Source organism: Panulirus ornatus, chromosome 11 (assembly GCF_036320965.1).
Source record: "Panulirus ornatus isolate Po-2019 chromosome 11, ASM3632096v1, whole genome shotgun sequence".
NCBI classification, from domain to species: Eukaryota; Metazoa; Arthropoda; class Malacostraca; order Decapoda; family Palinuridae; genus Panulirus; species Panulirus ornatus.
Genome location: NC_092234.1, coordinates 47943127 through 47958080, shown reverse-complemented (window position 1 = coordinate 47958080; position 14954 = coordinate 47943127). Strand labels below are relative to the sequence as shown.

Here is a 14954-nt window from a genome sequence, read left to right as displayed (position 1 = left end):
ATACATACACGTCCACACACGCACATATACATACCTCTACATCTCAACATATACATATGTATATACATATATATATGTGTAAGATAAAGATATGTAAACTTTTTTGTGTCTCCTCAGAAGGAATCATTACTCCCAGCCAGAGTGTAAACGCCCTGAGGATCGGTCGGATAAACGCAATGAAGCCGGGACTACCGGTCGCGTACACACTTAATTACAGATCATCTTTTATTTTTTTATTGACAACGACTCAAGCAGGAGCTTAACAAGAGCTTATTGCCTTTCCATTCACTATGTTACCTCCTTCACTTTGAGACTCTAGAATATATGTCAACCGATGATTACAATTCAATTATCAGTCGTGTTCTTGACCGATCTTTTTATTTTCGATACCACGTTTCATTGTTTTGTCATTTCAGTCAATGTGTGATGTTTATGTAATAGTTATAACTATTACTTCGTTAATCTTAAACTGAGTATGTATTCATTTTATAAGTACTCAAGCTGTGAATGAACACTCAAGTATACCTATAGATCAACGCGCCATCGTGTTCGAAAATGTGACGAGTCGGGATGAATCAGAACTATAGATACTTGGATCCTTTTAGCCATAGCATTCGATGAGAGATTCGAATGCTATTAAGTAGACCTTTGAGCCTTTTTATAGAGTATCTAATCCTTCCTTGCGACTGTCACTTGTCCACGCGAACCCATCCACGTCGAGCCGTGTTGTCTTTGCCAGCTGTCAAACAAAAATACAAGGGATGGGTGAGTATCGATGGTTTTTCAAGCGAGAACAATGACTCCGACCGTTGTCACGGTGTGGACAGTACGGATAATGGACGCTGAAGGGGAGACACGGGTTCTCGCGGAAATGATAGACGACATAAGAACCCAGGAAGTAGCGGAATGATGGTTCCTTGGACATATGAGGAAGTTTCGGCAAAGTGATTGCATACGTGGAGCCCAACCCAGTCATGTAGGATGAATATTTAGATATGAGTTAGAGGAATTATTTGGGGTTATCGTAGTCTTAATTATCATTTCCCGTTCATAATGTTATTCATAAGTCACTGAGGTTACATTCCCATGTGTGATTGGAAACCTTATTAACGTATTCATTAGATGCGAAAAACGTAAACCTAAGATTTTCTAGGTTTAGTGTGAAAATTATGGACTTTAAGGTTGGTTGGAGTTCTCATGGCTAAATGTAAAGTGTTAGCGGATTGTTACCGAGGAACTGATGGAATTCAGGAATATTTTTATTGTCCATTACTAAATGAAGAGGGTGGGGCATTTAAGGACAGGGAAAATGAGTTTAAAATTTGAAAACAGGTCTTTGATATGGATAATTTATTATTTTCTTGACCCAACGTTCAGTAACTGTCAACATTTACCACTAATAAGGTCAAGAATATCGCGTGTGTTTAAGAATACAGGATTTATAGTCTAGAAAGTTAGTCTCAATATTTTGGGTGGATTTGAGTGCTCCTCAGTGGCTTGCTGGTGCTTTGGTGAACCTCAAACCCAAATTGAGATTATGGACACAATGAGATGTTTTCTTTCGCTGGTAATTGCTTGCTATCTCTGGTGAAATTATTGAGAGTTTCCTATTTACAGAATTTGATAAAACTGAAGGAAGTGATTCACCCTCATTATGCTCTTGTATTACAGGATTTTGCTATAAATCTAGTGTGCTTTACGAGTATCTCTATAGACTGAAACTGGCTTTGTATACTAAGTCATTTTGTTCCGTAATGAAAATGTGCTGTTTGAAAATAGTTATAACTATGATGCATATACTGTAGCATTGTATTTCATGATTTTAAGGCAACACTGGTGGATGAGGAAAATTGAAACGTGGAATCTATGAAAATCCCAATTAACCTCCCCAAGCAGCAAAGTTATAAGTAGAAGCTCCTGGAGGTCATGTCAAGTGCACGTTTATCAGGGAGCTTGGTGGTAACTTGAGCTGCCATAGGCTGTCTAATCTGATTGTTGACATTTTTAAGGAGTTGGCACATTGCTCCATCAATGGGTTTTCAGATACGGTATATTTCATCTAGAATGATAGAAATTGACATAAATCACACTTTTTAGGACCGTTGGGTTAGGTTTTCATAGGTTCTGATGAGTTTTACAAGTGTTTCACTCTATGTTAATACCACATTCCCTAGTATTTACAACCATCACCATTATTGCTGTAATATCATTCAGTCGAATTTAATGCACCAAATCGTGCTCCTGAGATTTTGTTCTTTCTAAACGATCCACTGTACTACCATTTCAAAACAGAATTATTCTTTATCAAAAGCTAGATTCTGTACAGTGTTAAACTGATGTATTATGAAGTCCAGATTAACATTACATCGACATCGTTGTAAGCTTTGGATATTGATGAATTTTTCAGATGTAGTGCAGTGTTTATGGAATAGAATAAAAGTGGTGAAGCCTGATATATTTTATAATGATGTATTAATTAGTGATATTGGTGAGGTTTTTGAAGATCAGGTTAAAAGTATGTGAAACTGGTAAAATTTCAGTAAAACCTCTGAGAACCTCACCAAACATCCCTTGGTAGATGAGATGTATCTGAATTTTTATTACTCTAAAAGAGTATATCAGAAGTGTCCATGGTTGAATGATATTATTATCGTTTTGGACATCCAGTGAATTTTGTTGGGTTAGATTAAGTTTGGTTTGGTTGAAATTGTTTTTCTATTGGTTTTAATGTCTTTTGAATGATTCTGACCTTTATTTCTATTAAAAAATCAGTACTTTTTGTGATTTTCCCCCAAACCAAAACCCCAGTTTGCATTGGGTGTCTGCCATTATTTTTTAATAAAAGGGAAATATCTCAGAAGTTGTGATTTGCTGTAGAAATGAAGGTCAGAATTGTGCAAAACATTGAAATCGATTGGTAAAACATGATTCCAACTTCCAAACTGGTGGACATCCAAAATGGTAATTTTACTAATTAAGCATTATGATAACTTTCCAAAAATGTTTACAAAAAACACGCTGCACATTTGTTCATTACACTACCCATCCTTCTCACGAGTAACCATTCCACGTGGTGTACCATTAAAAGACCACATTAATGTCAATATATTTCTGTTTTAAATCGTAGCTATTAGGGTAGAATAGTTCAGGTCCTGCTTTTGTGTATTTTGCTTTTGTGAGTGTTTCACATGCTTTACATTCATATATCCCACATTTTCCTTGATATTCATAACCCTCACCACTAATCAAAATTGTAGAATGAAATAGGATGCACCTAATCACTTTGATTTTTTTTCTTTAAATACTACACAACCATCTCTTAACAAAATCACTGAGTAGCAAAAGCTAACTGTGATATACAGCTACCATGTCAAAGACCCATTTCCTGTAGAAAAAAGTTTGATATCGCAGATTTGAGAATCTGTTGTTACTCACCATTTGGATGTTGGGAAATATGTTTTTTCATAAAGAGTACTTGACCATTTGAATGACCTTCCACTTGCAGCAGTAATGGCTGATAGTATAAATGCCTTCAAAGGTCACCTCGACAAGTACCTAAGAGAAAGAGAGGGGTTTACACAAGCCAGAGAGCAACTGGCTCCTTGCCCCATCACCCTCTACTTCAAGACCTTGCCATGTCATAAGAAGTGGAGGACTCAAATAAATCAAGTAAATAAGTAAATTGGTAGATGTTGAACATTGCAACCTATTTTTTTTTTTTTTTGTTTTCAAAAGATAAGTAAATCCCCCAGTATTAAGAATACAAGAGTTTCTTTCAGTATTATAAAGAATTTTTACACACTACAGTATTATTCAAGTGTCGGAACCAATTTCAGCAGTTAATGTTTTGGTTCATTGGTAACTAAAGCCATGCAAAAAGGACTTAATTCATGAAATGAAAAAATCAGTAAAAGTTTGTTTTTAGGGTTGTATCTCAGTATTGCTTCTTCTGCCATAGGGAGGTTGCTTTTGGAACAAATCAACAACTGCCTCATTTGCACACAACCACTTTGTGTGTCATGTATAGCGTACTGGAACCAGAGCTTACCATCTGCAGCCAGATTCAACATGGTTTTACTTGATCACTTTGTATGCCTTGGATCATCCTAGTGAAAGCATATATTATTACCAAATCATAATAAGTCATTTTATTCATGTGGATGAATACATATTGGGATATACAGTTATTTATTATGTAATTAGTTGAGCTTACATTTGAGATAATGAAATAAGAAAATACAAAAGAACCTAGTAATATAACCTTAACTAACAGAGGGGAAAAGTACCTCAAATAAAAATGTGATGGTCAGATTATGTTTTACCAATGAATTGACATGAGAAATAGTGGTAGGTGTTAGTGGACTTCATCATCTTGAGGATGCAGTATCATCATCATTTGATGAAAGAGAGTTCAGTCTCATCAAGGAACTTCTTGCTCCAAAGGAACTTTAGTATCATCAAGGAACTTCTCATTCCTGCTTCTGAATATATATATAGCACAGATTTAAAGCTGATAAGGCTCCTAAGTGGGGTCTTTTGTACACCAATGAGTGCTTCAGGAGCCTCATGAGGGTAAAAGGGACTTTTAGGAAAGAAATTAGGTAGATACACATTTACATGCATATCTTACTGTATTTTTGTAATTCCTAACAAGAAACTCTGCTATCCCTAGGGGCTCTCCTCAGCTACTTTCGGGGCCTCATTGGTTCCCGAGAGATGCGGATTTTGATCCTTGGGTTGGATGGTGCTGGCAAAACAACAATTCTGTACCGACTACAAGTAGGTGAAGTTGTGACCACCATTCCCACTATAGGCTTCAATGTAGAACAAGTAACATACAAGAATCTCAGGTTCCAGGTGTGGGATTTGGGAGGCCAGACGAGTATCAGGTAAGATCAATAAGTTACTATTAAAAGTTTTAGTATATGCTTTTTTACCTGCTCCTGGTCAAACACTCACATTTCATACTCATATTTTATCAGTCTTAACTGCTTTTCTGACTTTTTTTTTTTATATTTCAGCATACAGGTAATTGTTTTTAAAACTTTTTCATTGCTGTCCTAGTGGTATTTCCCGATATTTATATCTCATTCTTTGTAATAATCATAAATTTCTCATGGATATTCAGTAGGCTATGTATATTGTGACATACATTTTCGTCACAAATCATGCCTTTCCATGCCACTTGCACTTTAGATAGTTTGGTTAATTTTAGGATATGAAATTCATATCTTAGGCAGTTTTTGGCATTCACGAAACTTGGTGGTAGAGTGCATCTTGATGAGCAAGCGAAAATCACATCAAAAGCAGGTCTTCATTTTTTCTTTTATCCTATCTTCATATTCTGTAACTTATTTTAATTTCTTGGATGCTGTTCATAGTAAAGAAATAAGGAGTGAATCTATTTATAATGAGCACCATACCATCATCCCAGTGGTCGACACTCGTGAAGCTTGCTCATAACATTGGTTGATATTAATTCTGAGTTTCTTTTATCACTTTTTTTGTCAATCATGAATTTAATTTTTTGTCTTGCACACACTTTCTGTGTAGCTGTCTTTAGAATATAATACAAAGAAACCAAGTTTAGAGCTCTTTAGACGTAGTTGTTAACATCACTGATGTTTTTAGAAAGGGGAGTATCTTCCAAAATAACATATGTATTGACCTTCAGTGCTTGATTGACAGTTATTTTGATACTCCATTTTTTGTTCATACATATTCGACATTTCCCACATTAGTGAGGTAGCATTAAGAACAGAGGACTGAGCCTAAGAGGAAAAACCTTCATGTGGCCCCCTTCACCCTTCCTTCTTTTGGAAAAGTAAAAACTGGAGGGGAGGATTTCCAGCTCCCCACTCTCTCCCCTTTTAGTCGCCTTTTATGACACACAGAGAATACATGGGAAGAATTCTTTCTCCCATATATATTTTATTTACTTATAATACACTATTGCTGTTTCATGCATCAGCAAGGTAGCTCCAGGAAACAGATGAAGAATGGCCTATCCATTCACATACACACATTTATATATGTATATACATAAATGCCAAGCATGCACATATACATACATATGCATATCAACATATACAGACACAAACATAGAAATATACTCCTATGAGTCCACAGGGAAAATGGAACACAGTAAGGACTCATAGGAATATCTTGATCATGCGCAAAATTGTGATCCTTTCCAACATAGACATATACATATATATACACATGTACATATCATACTTGCTTGCCTTCATCCATTCCTGTTGTTACCCCACCCCACAGGAAATAGCATATCTTCCCCCTACTTCAGCAAGGTAGCACCAGGAAGAAGACAGAAAAGGCCACATTCGTTCACACTTAGTCTCTAGCTGTCATGTATAATGCAACGAAACCTCAGCACCCTATCCACATCCAGGCCCCACAGACTTACCAGGGTTTACCCCAGACACTTCACATTCCCTGGTTCAGTCCATTGACAGCACATCAACCCCGGTATACCACATCATTCCAATTCACTCTATTCCTTGCACGCCTCTCACCTTTCAGTATGTTCAGGCCCCGATCGCTCAAAATCTTTTTCACTCCATCCTTCCACCTCTCTCATTTCTCCTTGCTCCCCCACCTCTGAAACATATATCCTCCTTGTCAATCTTTCCTTACTCGTTCTCTTCATATGTCCAAACCATTTCAACACACCCTCTTCTGCTCTCTCAACCATACTCTTTATATTTCCATACATCTCTCTAACCCTTTCCCAGATACAGTAATTTTGTTTTTTCAATCTTAAGACTCCTCAGTCTCATAATTTTTCAAAAAGTGGGATTAATAACAAGATTCACTAATTGCATAAAATTGCTTATTTCAGACCTTATTGGAGATGCTACTATTCCAACACAGATGCCATCATATATGTGGTAGATTCTGCAGATAGAGACAGAATAGGCATTTCAAAACAGGAGCTTGTTTCTATGTTAGAAGTAAGTCAGAATTTTCTTCTCATTTTTATTGTATGACAGAAATTCATGTTATAGTAACTTGGATCTTGCTTTTTATTTTTATTTTTTTACAGGTGAATCATTCATTCCTCAGATTTTTATTTTGTGATTACTTCTTGCTTGTTATGGGGAGAGAGTTTTTTTTACTTGTGTTGCCCCATATCCTAACCTTGTACATATTTATAATGTCTACTCTTGGTAGTATACACAGACAGATCTTTCTAATCCAACTTAAGGGGAGGACAAACACCTGGGTTGGGCTTGGGCCATCTGCCTTGCCCAGGATTCAAATCCATGCAATCAGGCCTCTGCTGAATTATGGTCAGGAACATTAACCACCACACCATGTACATTTATGTGTTTGTATGTTTGTGACTTCCCTATGTGCTGGACAAAATATATGCAGGATTGTTGCAGAATATATATTTATTTATTTTACTTTGCCGCTGTCTCCTGCATTAGCAAGGTAGCGCAGGGAAACAGACAAAAGAATGGCCCAACCCACCCACATACACATGTATATACATACACGTCCACACACGCATATATACATACCTATACATCTCAACATATACATATATATACACACAGACATATACATATATACACATGTAAATAATTCATACTGTCTGCCCTTATTCATTCCTGTCGCCACCCCGCCACACATGAAATTACAACCCCCTTCCCCCGCATGTGTGCGAAGTAGCACTAGGAAAAGACAACAAAGGCCACATTCATTCACACTCAGTCTCTAGCTGTCATATATAGTGCACCGAAACCACAGCTCCCTTTCCACATCCAGGCCCCACAAAACTTTCCATGGTTTACCTCAGACACTTCACATGCCCTGGTTCAATCCATTGACAGCACGTCGACCCGGGTATACCACATCGTTCCAATTCACCCTATTCCTTGCACGCCTTTCACCCTCCTGCATGTTCAGGCCCTGATCGCTCAAAATCTTTTTCACTCCATCCTTCCACCTCCAATTTGGTCTCCCACTTCTCGTTCGCTCCACCTCTGACACATATACCTTCTTTGTCAATCTCTCCTCACTCATCCTCTCCATGTGACCAAACCATTTCAATACACCCTCTTCTGCTCTCAACTACACACTTTTTATTACCACACATCTCTCTTACCCTTTCATTCCTTACTCGATCAAACCACCTCACACCACATATTGTCCTCAAACATCTCGTTTCCAACACATCCACCCTCCTTCACACAACCCTATCTATAGCCCACGCCTCGCAACCATATAACATTGTTGGAACCACTATTCCTTCAAACATACCCATTTTTGCTTTCCAAGATAATGTTCTTGCCTTCCACACATTTTTCAACACTCTCAGAACTTTCCAGCCCCTCCCCCACCCTGTGACTCACTTACGCTTCCATGGTTCCATCCGCTGCCAAATCCACTCCCAGATATCTAAACACTTCACATCCTCCAGTTTTTCTCCATTCAGACTTACCTCCCAATTGACTTGTCCTTTAACCCTACTGTACCTACTAACCTTGCTGTTATTCACATTTACTCTCAGCTTTCTTCTTTCACACACTTTACCAAACTCAGTCACCAGCTTCTGCAGTTTCTCACCCAACTCAGCCACCAGCACTGTATCATCAGCGAACAACAGCTGACTCACTTCCCAAGCTCTCTCATCCCCAACAGATTGCATATTTGCCCCTCTCTCCAAAAACTCTTGCATTTACCTCCCTAACAACCCCATCCATAAACAAAATTACAACCATGGTAACAACATGCACTCCTGCCGCAAACCGACATTCACTGAGAACCAATCACTTTCCTCTCTTCCTACTCATACACATGCCTTACATCCTCGATAAAAACTTTTCACTGCGTCTTGCAACTTGCCTTCTACACCATATATTCTTAATACCTTCCACAGAGCATCTCTATCAACTCTATCATATGCCTTCTCCAGATCCATAAATGCTACATACAAATCCATTTGCTTTTCTAAGTATTTTTCACATACATTCTTCAAAGCAAACACCTGATCCACACATCCTCTACCACTTCTGAAACCACACTGCTCTTCCCCAATCTGATGCTCTGTACATGCTTTCAACCTCTCAATCAATACCCTCCCATGTAATTTCCCAGGAATACTTAACAAACTTATACCTCTGTAATTTGAACACTCACCTTTATCCCCTTTGCCTTTGTACAATGGCACTATACATGCATTTCGCCAATCCTCAGGCACCTCACCTTGAGTCATACATACATTAAATATCCGTACCAACCAGTCAACAACACAGTCACCCCCTTTTTTATAATAAACTCCACTGCAATCCCATCCAAACCCGCCGCCTTGCCAGCTTTCATCTTCTGCAAAGCTTTCACTACCTCTTCTCTGTTTACCAAATCATTCTCCCTAACCCTCTCACTTCACACACCACCTCAACCAAAACACCCTACATCTGCCACTCCATCATCGAGCACATTCAACAGACCTTCAAAATACTCACTCTGTCTCCTCCTCACATCACCACTACTTGTTATTACCACCCCATTATATACATATATTCAGGAAACAGACAGAGAATGGCCCCTCCACTCATATACACGTATGTATATACATAAATGCCCGTACACACACATATACATACATATCAACATATATACATACAGACATATACATATATACACATGTACATATACTTGCGTGCCTTCATCCATTCCTGGTGCTATCCCGCCCCACAGGAAAGAGCATTGCTACCCCCTGCTTCAGCAAGGTAGCACCAGGAAAACAGACAAAAAAGGCCACATTCGTTAACACTCAGTCTCTAGCTGCCATGTGTAATGCACTGAAACTACAACTCCCTTTCCACGTCCAGGCCTTCCAGACTTTTCGATGGTTTACCCCTGATGTTTCACATGCCCAGGTTCAGTCCATTGACAGCATGTCGACCCTGGTATACCACATCATTCTAATTCACTCTGTTCCTTGGACACCTCTCACCCTCCTGTATGTTCAGGCACCAATGGATGGAGATAAGTAATGTGTGAAAAGCAAGAGAAGAAATAGGAACATTGGTGAAGGGGTAAAAGGGGAAGTGATAGGTGGTGATGAAGTGAGGAGGAGATGGAGTGAGTGTTTTGAAGGGCTGTTAAATGTGTTTGATGATAGAGTGGCAGATGTAGGGCTTGAACCTTTTCCTGTTTAAAGTCATTGTGTATGAATCATCCAAGGTTATGCAATTTATCTTATTTTTTAATTATCAAACTTTACATAACGCAGAAATGTGTAAGTGAAATGTTAGGGTTTATGCAATTATAATATACCCATCACAATGAGAATGGGGCCATGGATGATGAATGTAATCATAACTTTTTTTTTTACCAACTGCTTCATCTGGTGCTGTGTTTTGCTAGTTTGTACTTTTGCGTGAGTCACTTAAAAGGAAAATATACATAAACTGTTAATTGTTATACTGACACTGGAAAATATGAAGATTAGATAAGACAAGTATAAAGATCTCTTAGGATAGATGATTTTACCTTGACCTTTCACATCACAGGATATCTCATCAATAATATATTGCTTCCTCTAAATATCCCCTTCAGAATAGTTTAAAACTTCCTCTTATAATAGGTTGAATAAATTCCTTTTTCCCCATTTTTAAATGATGTATTAGGAATGTGGAATTTAGATGAAATTTTACTTGGGATGTCCATTTTTGCCATTCTTTCAATTTTGTATAACGAGAAGCACTGTGATGAAAGAGGGAGGGAATTTATATGAAAGAGTGGAGCAAGCACTGTACACAAGATTGAATTGTGTCATGACTATGGCCTTTGTTTGGGATTCTTTGGGATGTGGCACAAATTAGTGCATATCACAACCAGTAAAGTATCATGTGTTCATCTGATTTCAAAGTACGGTACTTCCAGACAAATTGTAGTCTAGTTCTGAGTAATGCATTTAATAATTGACTAATTTCTCAATACTTTTCAGGAAGAAGAGCTGAAGTCTGCTATATTAGCAGTTTTAGCTAATAAACAGGATATGGAGGGAGCCATGACAGTTGCTGAAGTTCACTCAGCCTTAGGTTTGGATGCCCTGAAAACACGAACATTTCAGATATTCAAGACATCTGCAATTAAAGGTGAAGGCCTAGACCAAGCAATGGATTGGTTAGCCAATGCTCTATCCACAAGAAAATGAAACACAGTTTCAGTGTAGACAGAGTGGAGGATAATGTAATGTGTGCTTGAGGTTGTCAGCCTTCGCTAATCAGGTGCTCTCTTCCCACAACCAGAAAATATGTAAATACAGTTGGTGTCATTTGAATGTCTGAGAATTATGAAGGTATGATGATTAAACAAGATTTTACTTCATGGTTACATAGGGAGGTAAGTTTTCTGACAAGCGAAGGTTACTTGTGGTTTTCACTTTTTGTGTGTGTAAATGAAGCTGTGCAAATTTGTTGCAATGTGTATGTGATTTTATATGTAAATGAACATTTTGTTATTTCTTTTTTACCAGAGGGAATGCAAGGTAAAAAGAAAATTTATGATGTGATGAATATTCTTTGTGTTGAACTGACGGTCTAATGATTGCCATATGAAGTAGGCTTGATTGTTGTAAATGTAAGATTGGAGGTTGCTATCAATGGACATTTTGTATATACCTCATCATTTGTAATTTGGACCACAAGGTTACTTGTAATTTATATCTTTCTTTTCTTGGTTTATCATTTGAAATAACCCTGAGTCTCACATCTTTTTATTAGCTGAACTTTTTGCATCACACAGGTTACTATGCTAGCAGTGACCTAAAAGTTTATATAGCTGCTATGGCAAAAGTTTGTCCTGTTTCTTTAGCTACACTTTGACCAACGAATTAATGGTAAAAGTAAAGAGTCAGAAAAATGACAACAAACCTACAAGTGTATAAGTGATCATGTTAGATAAACTACACCTACTACAGACAGTTAGATGAATGATATAAGTCTTATAAACCTGTAAAGCTTTCAGTGTATATTTATATGCATTTTCATGCAGTGAAAAATGTATTTGCCACTGTGGTGAGAATTTACGCTTTTCATTTCACCACTGAAAGATTTGTTTTGCCATAAGGGACATGGCAGATATCCAGCACGACCATAAGTTTAGGTAGTCTTGGTAGAAAGTCATTAATTACCATGGGAGGGATTCATAGATGTATAAACTAAGCACATGTGGCAGCAGAAAACGGTACTTTTTGATGAAGAAGCAATATGTTCAACCAAATGTACAAGGTTGCTTTGCATTTTAAGCAGATAAATTTAGGTCGTTTAAAATTGTTTAGAGTGATTTTACAAATGATCCCAGTATGGTTGAAACTTGTTTTGCTCTTAATCCCTTCATTTCTGAGTTGTTTTTGTTTTATGTTTATGGTACTGTGACGGATTCCACCCAGACCACTGGTTGACAATCCACCCGAATGTTAGACGTAGTGAAGCACCAGACCCCCGATAAGGAATATTAGCATCATTGGTTTGTATAATCATTTATGCTATGCCAGGAAGATTCATATGGGTCATTGAAAACATTTTGTTAAACATGATGTTTAGTAATGTAAAGCTCATAGTTCACATATCTTCATGTGGAGAATATGGCTCATATTTGTAGATTATCTGGAATGACCCTCAAGTCATAGCTGTAGGGTATATTGAATGTCATTTGAACAAGGAAGCACAGTGTTGTCTGTGAATGTCAACAACAAATATATGTTCATTTCTATTATGCTGTCATAAATTATATTTTCTAGTATATATTAAGCTTGATAGGTAAGAATTACTGTTTAAGGTTATAATTTTTAGTGTGGGAAACAAAATTTAAGGGGATCTTGAAAAACATTTTCCTTAAGTACAATAATGCTGAATTACTTTCCATGTTAAGAAAACTTGTTTTACTTGGTGATTCACACTTGTAAAGTCTCTGGTCTCGACCATTTGTATTGTCTTGCACTAAAGACTTTCTGTATATTAGTTTTCATGATTATGTATTATTACCCTCAAAGGAAGCAAATAAAGAGAATATATTTAAATTACATTGACTTTTTTATCCTTTGATCAGAATGCAGATCTTGATTGACCGTACATTTGATTATCTTGCCTTTTTTTTTTTAAATGGAGTCTATGTTATGTCTCTTGTGAATACAGATATGAAGTTATTTTACCTAATCTCAATACACCAGATTTGAAAATAATTGCTGGGTAATATTTTCTGGTGTGTATTCTGCAGATTTAAAAGCAGAATGGTATAAAATAGGATTCTCCCTCTTGAATGCTCTGGCTCCTGCACACTCAAATATCCCTATCACCACTTTCCTCTTGAAAAATCACCTGTGTGTTTCCTTCATTTGACCATCATTCTTGAAATTTAAGTTATAATGTCTTTTTATTATTATTTATGCAGGATGGCTGATGTAGACCTATGTTAATCAAACAAAAGTCCAGTTTGCATATATGTACACTGATGCCCCATATTCTGACATTACCAAACTTTCAGATCAAGCCTGTTTTACTCAAATTATCTACCGTAGAGAGTACTTTAATTAGTTACCATCATGCTACCTACATGGTGTATTTTGAAGGACTAATGGGTAGCGATGATTAAGAAATTGGGTTATTGATATGAGAGAAATAGGATCTGAAAGGATAGAATAGGTGAAGATTGGAAGACATCACAGAAGAGGAAGGAAGAGCAGAATTAAATTGATTTCGAAAAAGGGTAAGTTCAATTATTCTGAGTAAAGGAAAAGGCTAAAGGAACAGGACCCCCATGGTGAAGTGGTTAGTGTTGCTAACCATGACTCACTCTAGGGCCATCCGAGGTCGAGCTCAAAGGTTCGAATCTTAGCTGTGGCAGTTAGACCAAAGTCAACCCAGCTGCTCATCTTCCTTTAGGGGTTTGTTCAATAAAATGGGTACCTGACAAAAAAGTTATAGTGACAAGTGTGATCCCTTGGTGCTGACACCAGACAGGCAGCAGCTGCTTCACAAGGTTATGTCAATATATGCAGTGGCAGTTCATCGCTACATACCATTTCCAAGATGCTACTTCAAATGTTCAAAGTGCAGACACATTGAGAAATTCTGTTACAGTTGAGAAGGTAAAAAAAAAAAAACTAACCAAAAAGATATGTGAATAATGTAGAATGAAGCAGATCGTCTTTATTAAAACTGGAAAAAAAAAGTTATTCTGTGAACCAACTGATTGCATAAGGCAGTCATGTTGGCTTTATATAAAGTAAACAGTTGGCTTGTTATCAAGGCTAAACATAATGTACAAAAGAATTCTGACATCTTCAGTTTTCCTCACTGATAATCCTGAATAACCCATTCAACCATTACGTTTGAAGGATGATTCCAAAACCGTACATACACAATTTCTACATTGTATGGCTCCTGACGGGGGATGAATTTCCCTCACAAAACTTTCGAAGTAATACAGAATTTTTATATTCACGTTAAATACAGCTCTTTTAAAGATTTTCCCCCCTGTTATTTCATAAAAAAGCGTGATCTAATCGTTGAGCATATTGCATTTTTTTGCAACGTTGCATGATTAATTTGCATAATGGAGGGCAGAAAGTTATTACAAATTACTTAATGGGCGAATCAAGGAACCACGATATTTTGAAGGTGGAGCACATAACCATGACAAACTATGCATAATCTATAATTTTTCTAAAGTTGTCACATTCATAAGAAAATAAATAAAGGCATTATTTTACTACATGATACTTCACGTAAGTAAATACTTTTTTCTGAGGGGATTTGTCTTTTCTTCAAAGAGACGGGAAATCCTCATATCCTTGTACAAAGAAGGGAACATGTGTTAAACCCAGACAATAACTAAACGTTCTTTATACTAACTGATTTAGTATTTGTATCACATCTTGTTTGTCTGTTTAATCCTTGCTATATTCTATTTCT

General features: G+C 37.1%; 1 protein-coding gene across 2 annotated transcripts; it reads left to right on the top strand.

Moving 5' to 3' along the window:
* The first annotated feature begins 626 nt into the window (after window positions 1-626).
* On the top strand, window positions 627-13063 carry Arl1 (ADP ribosylation factor-like 1). Of its 2 annotated transcripts, none has more exons than XM_071666932.1 (4): window positions 627-765; window positions 4673-4889; window positions 6863-6974; window positions 10985-13063. In XM_071666932.1, exons 1-4 carry the CDS (start codon window positions 762-764, stop codon window positions 11192-11194), a joined length of 543 nt encoding a protein of 180 aa, XP_071523033.1. In that variant the 5' UTR covers window positions 627-761; the 3' UTR covers window positions 11195-13063. The 2 variants fall into 2 exon arrangements, with proteins under 2 accessions (XP_071523033.1, XP_071523034.1); XM_071666933.1 differs by lacking the exon at window positions 627-765 and adding an exon at window positions 3518-3669.
* Window positions 13064-14954: the final 1891 nt, after the last annotated feature.